This window comes from Helobdella robusta, assembly GCF_000326865.2.
Source record: "Helobdella robusta unplaced genomic scaffold HELROscaffold_11, whole genome shotgun sequence".
Classification (NCBI taxonomy): Eukaryota; Metazoa; Annelida; class Clitellata; order Rhynchobdellida; family Glossiphoniidae; genus Helobdella; species Helobdella robusta.
The window spans coordinates 2,306,384-2,317,152 of record NW_008703617.1 but is presented as its reverse complement, the minus strand read 5'-3'; the positions used below and the strand labels follow the sequence as shown (position 1 = coordinate 2,317,152).

At 31.6% G+C, this 10,769-nt stretch overlaps 3 protein-coding genes across 3 annotated transcripts in view; 1 reads left to right on the top strand and 2 right to left on the bottom strand.

Moving 5' to 3' along the window:
* Window positions 1–1,054: 1,054 nt before the first annotated feature.
* Window positions 1,055–5,190, top strand: HELRODRAFT_167310 (hypothetical protein; the record flags this gene model as incomplete). Its single annotated transcript, XM_009012832.1, has 6 exons — window positions 1,055–1,237; window positions 1,431–1,627; window positions 1,963–2,201; window positions 2,521–2,617; window positions 2,897–2,997; window positions 3,905–5,190. 6 exons carry the CDS (start codon window positions 1,055–1,057, stop codon window positions 5,188–5,190), a joined length of 2,103 nt encoding a protein of 700 aa, XP_009011080.1.
* A 1,340-nt stretch (window positions 5,191–6,530) lies between these two features.
* HELRODRAFT_167309 (hypothetical protein) lies at window positions 6,531–7,526 on the bottom strand (the record flags this gene model as incomplete). The annotated part of the gene is made up of 2 exons (XM_009012831.1): window positions 6,531–7,102; window positions 7,466–7,526. The coding sequence occupies 2 exons, from the start codon at window positions 7,524–7,526 to the stop codon at window positions 6,531–6,533; spliced, it is 633 nt and encodes a 210-aa protein (XP_009011079.1).
* Window positions 7,527–10,567: 3,041 nt separating this feature from the next.
* HELRODRAFT_167308 (hypothetical protein) overlaps window positions 10,568–10,769 on the bottom strand; it is a gene marked incomplete at both ends in the record, with an annotated part of 3,234 nt that continues 3,032 nt past the window's right edge. The window contains one exon of the mRNA XM_009012830.1: window positions 10,568–10,759. Coding sequence (XP_009011078.1) covers window positions 10,568–10,759 — 192 coding nt within the window. The remainder of the gene's footprint in view (window positions 10,760–10,769) is intronic.

Genomic DNA, 10,769 nt, shown 5'->3' with positions numbered 1-10,769 from the left:
CAAAGAAGAATATGATGCTATCGATGAAGAAAAGGAGACCAAAGAAGATGACCAGCCAATATAGAAACCTGATACCTAATTTCCATTTAAACTCACTTTGACAAAGTCAATCTCCATTTTGACAAAGTCAATATTTCCCTATATAAACAGCAGAAAGCACTGATGATGATTCATTCGGAATCGAAATATGGCCTTATTTGCAGCATGAATTCGGAAAATAAGTTTAAAACGAACTACAAACATATTAACACCAAACATTCGGTAGAATTTATAGAATATTGTAAGAATTATGGTCTATTACCAATATATATATATATATATATATATATATATGTATATATATACATATATATAGATATATATATATATATATATATATATATATATATATATATATTTGACATTTGACATTTTTCAAAACAAAGAAATCAAAAAAATGATATCAATGAAAAGAAATGATCTGGAAATCGAAAAGAAAATATGGTTTTCTTGTAATGATCACCAGTGACAATTGTAAAAATGAGAGCATATTTTAAATATTTTAGTGCATGTAAACTCACATTCATTTTACAAATCCTAAAAAACCAAAAATGGAATCATAATTATTAAGTAATCAACTCTTTTACATTTTTATCAGAATGTCCTTTATAATTATTGAAACACAGATATATATATATATATATATATATATATATATATATATATATATATATATATAACCACGTAAAACATAGTTATTCACACACACACATAATATATATATATATATATATATATATATATATATATATATACTATAAATACTCATATATACCCTTCAATATTTATATTTACATATATCCAATGTTTTCTGAGGACTTTTTCAGTTTAGTTAGCGTTCGATTTAATTTTTGATATGGCAAATATATATAAATGTAGCCTACACAACTTTAATTATTTAAAATAATTATTGTTTTGAATGTTTCAGATGTATTTCAGTGTGATTGATTGGTTGTTTGATTGACAGATTGATTGATGGATCTTTCATTTGGGAAGGTTATCAACATATTACGTAATGTTGAATTCCCACGCCGTCTTGCGGATATTAACGTTGATTGTTTCGTTAAAGTATTTTGTCATAGTCAATGAATTCATCTCTGATGTAACTAGTTCATTTTCTTCTACTGCAAACTCTTCAATGGGTGTTCAGCTGAAATTTATTCTTGAAAATTTATTGAGAATCGAGAATGATGTTCAGGTTGGTTTCAATTGGTGTTTGTTTGTACATTTCTCAATAGTTTGATATAAGTTTCGAATTGCATAATTCGAATTGCTGGGATTCTCTATAAAATTATCATTCCACACCACATCCATACGTTCGTTTTGTTTCATCTATACTTCAATAAATTTTTTTTTGTTTTGATTGTCTGTTATTAATATTGAATATTCAGAAAAAAGAAGAGACCAAAGTAGCCGTTGGGATCGGAAGCTGCATTGATGTGATCTTACCTGCTCTGAAGGTCATGGACAAACTCAGAGCAACCCAAAAATGGGAGGAGCCATCCCAAGTTAACCACGCCCACATTGGCAGCATCGAAGACTTTTACGAAACTTTCGCTTATTTTTTTGCAAGAGGAGCTTCAGCAGGGTTCTCGTCGTAATGTTTCTAATTTAATTGTAAATAAATTATCTTCTAATTTAATTGTGAATAAATTATCTTCTAGTTTAATTGTAAATAATTATCTTCTAATTTAATTGTAAATAAATTATCTTTTAATAATGTTTCTAATTTAATTGTCATGAAATAAATTATCTTCTACCTACAATTTAGCGTAAATTTTGCAGCAATTGTTTGATGGGATAACGAACAAAAATTATTCCAGATGACCCACTGACCTCAAAAAAATCTTATATTACCAACAAATTTGTATAATTTATCTATCGTTTAACCAATAATTTCAATACCCCATCCTAATTAATCAGCCGCTACGTTACTGACCAGACTCTGTTTGACCACATCTATAAAACTGCCCAATCCTCGAATCCGCTCGTCAAACTGGGGAGTAACGCACCTGTCATGGCCAGGAGATTTCTGAAAGAGAATGTGAGTGTCATGCTGTTATCAGATGTCATGACGTCATCGTCTACGTCATCGTCGTCGTCATCATCTAATAACACGAGTGGCAGTGCTACTCTCAACGATTTGTCGGGGGATATTCAAAGTATGTTACTTGGTTTAGGTAAAATTTAAAATTTTTGATTTTACATTTTACACAACAACAAGTGCGTACTTTAAGTGCTGGTTAATGATGTAAATTATTTGTACTTATTCGTACACTAACAGATGTATGCATGTATTTAACGTGTATGTTTGTATATGATATATAAAAACACTGTGGGAACATATTCCAAGTTTCGATTCTCAATAGATATTTTGTTACTGATAAAATACGTAGACACGAACGTAAACATTATTTTACTTCTGATGTTTCTTCACACTAAACTGAAATTATTTTGATAATTTCTCCTTCTAAATTTTAGTTATAAGCTCTGGAGTTGAGCCCAGAGAAGTTCATATAATTCTCGAGTACAAGCTAGGCGAAAGACTGGCCTCACTATCAACTCCAAGAGCTAACAGGTTTCGTAATAGTTTCAGAAGGATGGGTTGAATGAAATTATCATTTGATCATTTATTTGTGATGTATTTGATGTAACATATGATATATTGGGATCTATTTGATATGATATATTTGATATGATATGATATATGGTATCTATGTTGTATGTATATATATTGTCAAATGTTATATGTATTATATGTAGTTACTAAGACATTTTCCAAAATACTTAATTTTGTATAAAATTCATTAAAATTCACGATTTTTATTTTATAATTGGAAAAAAATTCAAAATCCAGATTCATATTGTATAGAAAATCAAAAGACATTCCCACGTCCATGTTCAATGTTTATTACGATAGCATCGTCACCTTCAACCCAGACCTATTTGTTGTTGGAGGTTTCAGAGTACTCATGGATACCCAATATAATAACGGTTGGCTGGTTGATTGGTTGATTGGCTGGTTGGTAGTTAGGTTGGTTGGTTTGTTGGTTGGCTCGTTAGTTATTTAGTTGGTTGATTGGTTAGTAGGTTGGTTGATTGACTGGTTGGCTGGCTAGTTTGCTGGTTGGTGTGTTGGCTGTTTTATATCATCTACCGTTTTAACTGGATGTACAAGATTTCAATAGAAGGTTCTTGTTTGATATCAGGTGTGAGTCCATGTCGGAAAAACGTTTCTACATTTTTAATTATTACACATATCAGAAATTGTTTACTCGTAATGTTGTTCTTCTATGTATTTTGAACTTTTATAAGCTTCTCGTCTTAGTAGTGGAACTGAATTGTTGAGTTGAGTGTTTCGTTTGCTAAACATACATGCACAAACTCATACATACAGGCAAAAACACACACACACATACGTACGAACACATACACACGCATGTACGTTAGTCATAAAAAATTCATCGAAGATAGGATATCTCTCATTAGTTTGGAGAGTGCTTCATGCTGACCTATAAAATGTTAAAGTTTGCCACTTTTTATCATGAGATTGTGAATCAACTCTGACATTTGCTGTGTATGTTGATATGTGAGCGTTAATTTATTTATAACCAAAATTAGTGTGTGTGTGTGTGTGTGGGGTGTGTGTGTGTGGTGTGTGTGTGTGTGGGGTGTGTGTGAGGTGTGTGTGTGTGAGTTTAAGTGACGATGATAATGACTGTTAATATTTCTTAAGTGTCCTGTCAAATATTTCATTTAGATGATTTATTTGAGTACCTACCTACATAGCTTTCGTTTTTAATTTATTCCGCTACACGTTCATTTTTTATAATTATTTCAATTTAATGATTCGTTTTGAATGTAGGTAGAAATGGTTTAGAAAATTTAGAGAAGTTACTGAAAGATTTGAACATGCAGACGATGATACACGCTGAGCTGTCATCTTTTTCGGAGAGGAAGAAGTTAATCTCCATCATCACCAACGTCCTATCCCACGTGAATTCAATTGGAATGAACGAGCAGGAACTACCAAATTTGCGACAGTGCCTCGAAATTATATTAAAGAATCCAAGACAACATTTAACCAGCATTACATCAAAAAACAATTCAAAAGCATCTAGTAGCAGCGAAAATGTTAACCAGGTTTCACTGGATAATGGAAAAATATATTGCGATGAACCATCAAACTTTGGCGAAAAGTTCACATTAGTGACTGATACACGCCCGGACCTTGAGAAGGTGCTGATGGATCTGAGGGCAGTGGTTAAACTCTCTGCTGATTTACATCGTTTGATGGGTGACTTCAATCAGCATGAAAAAGATTGTAAAAATTGTGGCTATGAATCGAGAGGGAATAACGACAATTCTGTAAGCGCAAGTAATACCGAAATAGAAACTAAGAAAGAAAGTGTTTCGATGGTAAGACGCACAAGAACGCTTTCAAGAATTCATTTTCACACGTTAGCGTTCCATGTTGTGGCCACCGAATATTCTAGAAAATTCAACGAAGATGATCAGACAAATGGGATGAATCTTAATGAAGACGCTTCAAAGTTTAAACGTTGGCGAAACATAAAATCGGCAGCTGCAAAATCGTCCCTGACGGCCAACAGACACACGTGTGGCTCTGAAACGATCGACATCAACAATGCTATGTTGATCTTTAATTTGAATTCAACCTGGACCGTTACGAATAGCAAAGGTGTAAAAGTGAACTTAACTCTCAACTCTTACGACCCGGTGACATGTTGGAAGGAAAGGATCGTTTCAAAATTGGATAATATGAAAAATTTTCAGACAAACGCAAGTTTTGAGAGATCGAATCCGATACTAAACTACATAAAATCACCAAATTTGTGCACCACTTCGACAAAATTTCAAAATGAGTGTTTCAAGAATGATACAAATAGCAGTGCGAACCTGAACGCCTGTATCAACAACGATTGCACACATAACAGTAGCATCAATAACAATTATTATAGTAAGAATCGCATCAATAATAATTACATTAATAATAATTATAATAGAAATAATTATGATGAAATTATTTGGGAGTTCTGCTTCGTTCCTGTGATTGTATGTAAGAAAGTGAAACAAACCGTAGGCGGGGGTGACAACATCTCTTCCGCTGGACTGGTGCCTCAGTTGTAAATTAATATAATTTTATATTATTATGTCATAATTTCATAATATTATGTCATAATTTATAATATTATGTCATAATTTTATATTATTTTTATTTGTATATATATTTTTTAAAATTTTTCCTGTGTTTTTATTATTATTTATTCTCTCTCTGTTATAAACTCTCTCTATCTCTGTTATAAAACATACACAGGCAGCTATGATAGAATGAAATCTATTTGTAATCGAATCAGGTCACTGCAACAGCAGAACCAAGCGCCTTAACCCTTACACCATCATGTCGTCGTTGTGTTGTTGTTTGACCATTAACGCTTGAAACGTGTTTGTGTTATTTAACTTGTTCGTCTTAGTTTTTTTCGCGTCATTCCAGGGAACAATCACGTTCCAGTTTCTCAAAATTTTTTTACGAGTTTTATTAATTTGATTTTACATCTTGAATCAAAATCAATCATCCATCTGATGATTAGCGACAGCCTAACTGAACCCGACTTATATACATTTTTGTTACTCTACACATTATGCAATAAAAAGGCGGTATTCATTATTTGAAAGGAAAGTATTTTATTTTATCTATAAGTTTTATTTTATGGCAAATTCCACCACCAACTAATTATTTTTCAAGTGTTATTTTTAAATTTAAAAGAAATAAATAATAAAGCAAGCATAGGAAAACATTTTGTAGTACAAAAGAATGATATGCAGCTATCATTCACGTGTGCATCAGTTCAAGCCATACATTTGATGAGGTGTCCTGTAATAATAATAATAATAATAAATTTCATTATTTAAATTATTAGTTCACTATTAATTAATTTTCAGAATAGTCAAAAACACCCACACACGCAGGCATTAGCACATATAAATATAAATACGCGTCAACCCATGCATTGTTACGCAATAAGGCGCGGATCTCGTCGCAATCGAAGGCGGTCACCGCAACTGCAGAACCAAGCGCTTTAGCCATTACACCATCTCGACGACTAGTTTTTTTTTAGTTTTTGTACATTATTTTTATTGGAAATTTCGACCTTGCAGCTTGAAACGTAAAACGCTGGTGAAGTTGAAGAGAAAATAACAAAACAACAGCAACAACAACACTGAAAATAGTAATTAATTAAACGTTCTCTCTCTCTCTCTCTCTCTCTCTCTCATCTCTTTCTCACTCACTCTCTCTCTCTCTTATAAATCGTAAATTCGAAAATCACCATCACAAAATCGTTTATATCTTAAACTCTTTCACTCATTCAAATTAACTATTCATCAAATAATAATTTCAATTAAACATAATTGAAACAAATTATTCGCAAATTTTCCACCTTCTTTTTAACATTCACTCGGAACATTTTTTACATCGGCTGGTAATCTTTCTTCTTTCCGAAACACTTGATGGCAAGGAGGACGAGAGCTACTATAAAGAAACACAGCAAAATTCCTCCGAAAAATGACGTCAAATCAAAATGTCTACCCTCATTTTTGGCCGGGAGGCCTGGGTTAGTCCCTGTGGCGTTCTCTGCAGGAGCTACTGTTGTCGGTATGATTTCCGTAGTAGCCGAGTCGGTTTTGTTGTCGTTGGGGCTTGTGGAATCGTTGGCGGAATTTATATTTTCAGTATTTAAATTGTATGGAGGAGATTGAGTCGAAACTTCGAGTATTTGTGTTTCATTTGAAGTTGCAACAGCTGCTGCTGTGACTCCAGCTTCATTTCCCGTTGCGGCAGCAGTCGTGTTGTCGTTCTGAGGAGCGGCTGTGGTTGTCGTAGGTGCAGCGTCCTGTTTGAAGTCTGTAGTGGTGTTGGTGGAAGAGTCGACTTTTGTAATTGACGCTGACGCTTGAGGGGGACCTAGCGCTGGCGTTCCCTCGTCAACATTTTGTTCTGCTGAAATGAAAATTTCAAGTTTTATGATTTTATTTCGCTTGGCTGTTGCGTTAATGGGAGAGAAAAATTGATTAACGTTGATGAAAACTTCATTTCACTGAAGTATCAGATCAATTTAATGAAATTATTTGGCAACAACAAACAGATAAAACCAGCTAAATGCTTCAATGAACGCTCTTATATATTCTAATAACTAACATTAAATAACCTGTTGGGCTGGGAGACACCTGGGGCGTAGACGCTGGGAGATTTCAGAAAATGTTCGTATATAAAAAAATGTTGAAATTTTTTTTCAATCATAAACTTGAATAATAACATTTTAGATATTATTAAAAATTAACAATATAATAAAATTTTAATTGGTTCTGATTGGTTTTTAATTGAATTTAAGATTAAATAACTTACATGCTGCGTGGATCCCTAAGGCAACCGACAGCAAGAGGACAAGTCCAAACAGCAGTTTCATCTTCAATTCCTTCTCTATAATTATAAAATAAAAAACTGTTGCACTCCAAATAATAACTAAAACAAAATACAATAAAAAAAATTAAACGAAACCAAATGAATTAAATTTAAAAAGAAATCGAACAATAAAACGTAGTTTTAAAATTTATTACTTAAATTTTGCCAAAATTTTTTTCAATTCCACACAAATTTTCTGACAAAAACACTCAAAAATGGTAACACTCAGTCCAAAAATTCAAATTATAAATGAATGAAGTTAAAAAAAGTAAACTACAACACAGTACAATGACTTGAACAGTACAGTGAGTACAATCGCACCATAACTACAATGTGGAATTACTTGAAATTAAAACCAAGCAAGAAATCAAACCAACCTGGCAACAACAACAAACAATTCATAAACAAATAATATATTAATTAATTATTATAAAATATTATAGCCTATATATAATTGTAGATTAACTTTTTCTCAATTTTCTAAAAAAAAAATGTTTTTTTCAATCTTTAAACGATTGCTCTATTGTTTTATGAAAGGCGTATTATAAATTATGTGGTGAATCTGTCTGTATCTTAATAATAATATCTTAAGAATAACACGTACCTGTACCTGACCATAAGTTTTCATACACACACCACACACACACACACACACACACACATATATATATATATATATATAAATTGACATATACATAAATACATTCTATATACAATGTATACGATTTTTACCCAAAATACCTGTAATGCTTATTTAATTGATAGATAAATTAAACATGTATGTACGTTTTGTGTTTTGATATAAGTACTTTGTATACGTTAATACATATACATACATTAAAAAATTACATACATAGATACAAACAAACATAGATACAAACAACAATAGATACAAATATACATAAATACAAACAAACATAGATACAAACTTACAATCATAAAAGGTCATTCCCATGAGTATGGATAATTTTCAATACGATTAATGATTGTTGTAACAGGTTGTTTTGTAGTTTTGCACAGACTTACATATATACAAAGCATACACATACATGCATATGCATACATACATACATACATACATACATACATACATACATACATACATACATACATACATACATACATACATACATACATACATACATACATACATACATACATACATACATACATACATACATACATACATACATACATACATACATACATGCAAACATACATACATACATACACATAAATAATTATGATATATACACATCACAGACGTTAATTAATGATATTATTGATAATATTTCCACCACTCTCTTTATCATTGTTTATTGATATTTGTTTTGCAGCTCATATTTTTATAACTTGTTCATATTAATGATTATAGTATAATGATTATTATTATTAGTAGTAGTTAGTTGTAGTAGTAGTAGTAAGAGTAGTTGTTGCTGTAGTAGCAGTAGTAGTAGTAGTAGTAGTAGTAGTAGTAGTAGTAGTAGTAGTAGTAGTAGTAGTAGTAGTAGTAGTAGTAGTAGTAGTAGTAGTGGTAGTAGTAGTTGTTGTTGTAACGGGGGTAGTATTAGTAGTAGCATAGGTTTGATGTTATTATTCTCCTAATATAATTTAATTGTTCGTTTATAAAACACCCAATGCACAGGAACTTATGGGAGATTTAAATTATTGATTTATGTCTTCACTTCGTTTAAAATTATGCGCATATAGGTTGAATTAAAATTTATTTTTTTTATAAAAAGATTTTTAAAAAATTATTTGTGTGTATTATTGGATTTTTAATCTTCGATATTATCATCGTCATCATCTTCATCATCTTCATCGTCTTCGTCTTCATTATCATCGTCATCATCATCATCATCATATTTGTCAGCATTATGGTCACAATCGATCAATATATTTGTCGTCTTCATAATCTCGCCCTTATACTCACACGCCATGTTTATCATCATCAGTGTACTGGCCACATGTCTTCATACTTCTATCTTTTCTCACACTACCCTCACCTTCTTTATTTTCTCATTGTGACGGCTTAAGAGCGATGCCCTGACTTCTTAGTATTCAGTCTTGTTGGATTGCAGGTTGAATTCCTAATTAGCCATGTCACTCGTTAACAAACGTGTTTTTTAAAATGATACATATATACTGCTTTGTCGGTAGTATGTTAATAATGATTTGGAGGAAAGAAGAGACTTGCTTCTAATAAAATTTTACTAATCACCCGTAGCGAATATAGTTCATGCAATTTCAGATTTAATAGTTGTTTGAGTTTGATTAAGATAATTACATTGTTATAAGCGATGTTGAACAGCGAATTGAAATAAATTTGAAAAATATCTTGTTCAGTTATGGTCAATTTAATTAATTTAGTTTGTTTATTAGATAAAAATTAAACGAAAAACATTTTCGCGAATAAAATTCATCAACATTTTTGTGCAATATTTGGGAAATCTGGGAAACAATTAGCAAATTCTTTCAAGATGTTTCAAGTCATTTCAGCTTTTCAAAATCAAAATTATAAATGCGGCACATGCAAATTATGAAAAAAAAGTAATGGAACTTTCCATTCATTCATATTTTTGTTCAATCTTTCAATCAATCAATTATTCATTCATTCATTTGATCATTCATTTAATCGTTCGTTTGTTCGTTCGTTCGTTCGTTCATTCGTTCGTTTAATTCATCCTGTAATTCATGTTTATCAGTTTATTCACTCGTATACACCGGTATTATTCAAGTAATTCAAATTCATTCACGCGTTCATTAATTCATCTTCTCAATGATTCACTCATTCATCTGTTTATTCAGTCATTCATTCATTCGTCTACCCATTTTCAATCCATACATTTATTCATCCATCCATTCATCCATTTAGTCAGTCAATCAGAGAGTCATTCCGACAATCATTCTTCTTTTCTCGCTTTCACATCTATCTTTCTCTTTCATTTCTTCTCTTTCTCTCTCTCTCTCTTCTTTTTTATTTCTTTCTCTTTTTCTTTCTTTCATTCTCTCTCTCTCTCTCTCTCTCTCTCTCTCTCTCTCTCTTCACTTGATAATGCATATTAGGTTTTTATTTTCAATTCGTTTAGCAGTCTCATCCAAAGCATCGACAGAAGAGCTCTCTTTAAGTACTGTTCCATCTGTGTCTGCTACATGTGAATATTCTCGAAAGCTGCCAAAACCATTGAAAAGTGTATCGCGAGGAAGAATATTGATGTCATCATTGTTGCTGCTGGTCTGTTGATGT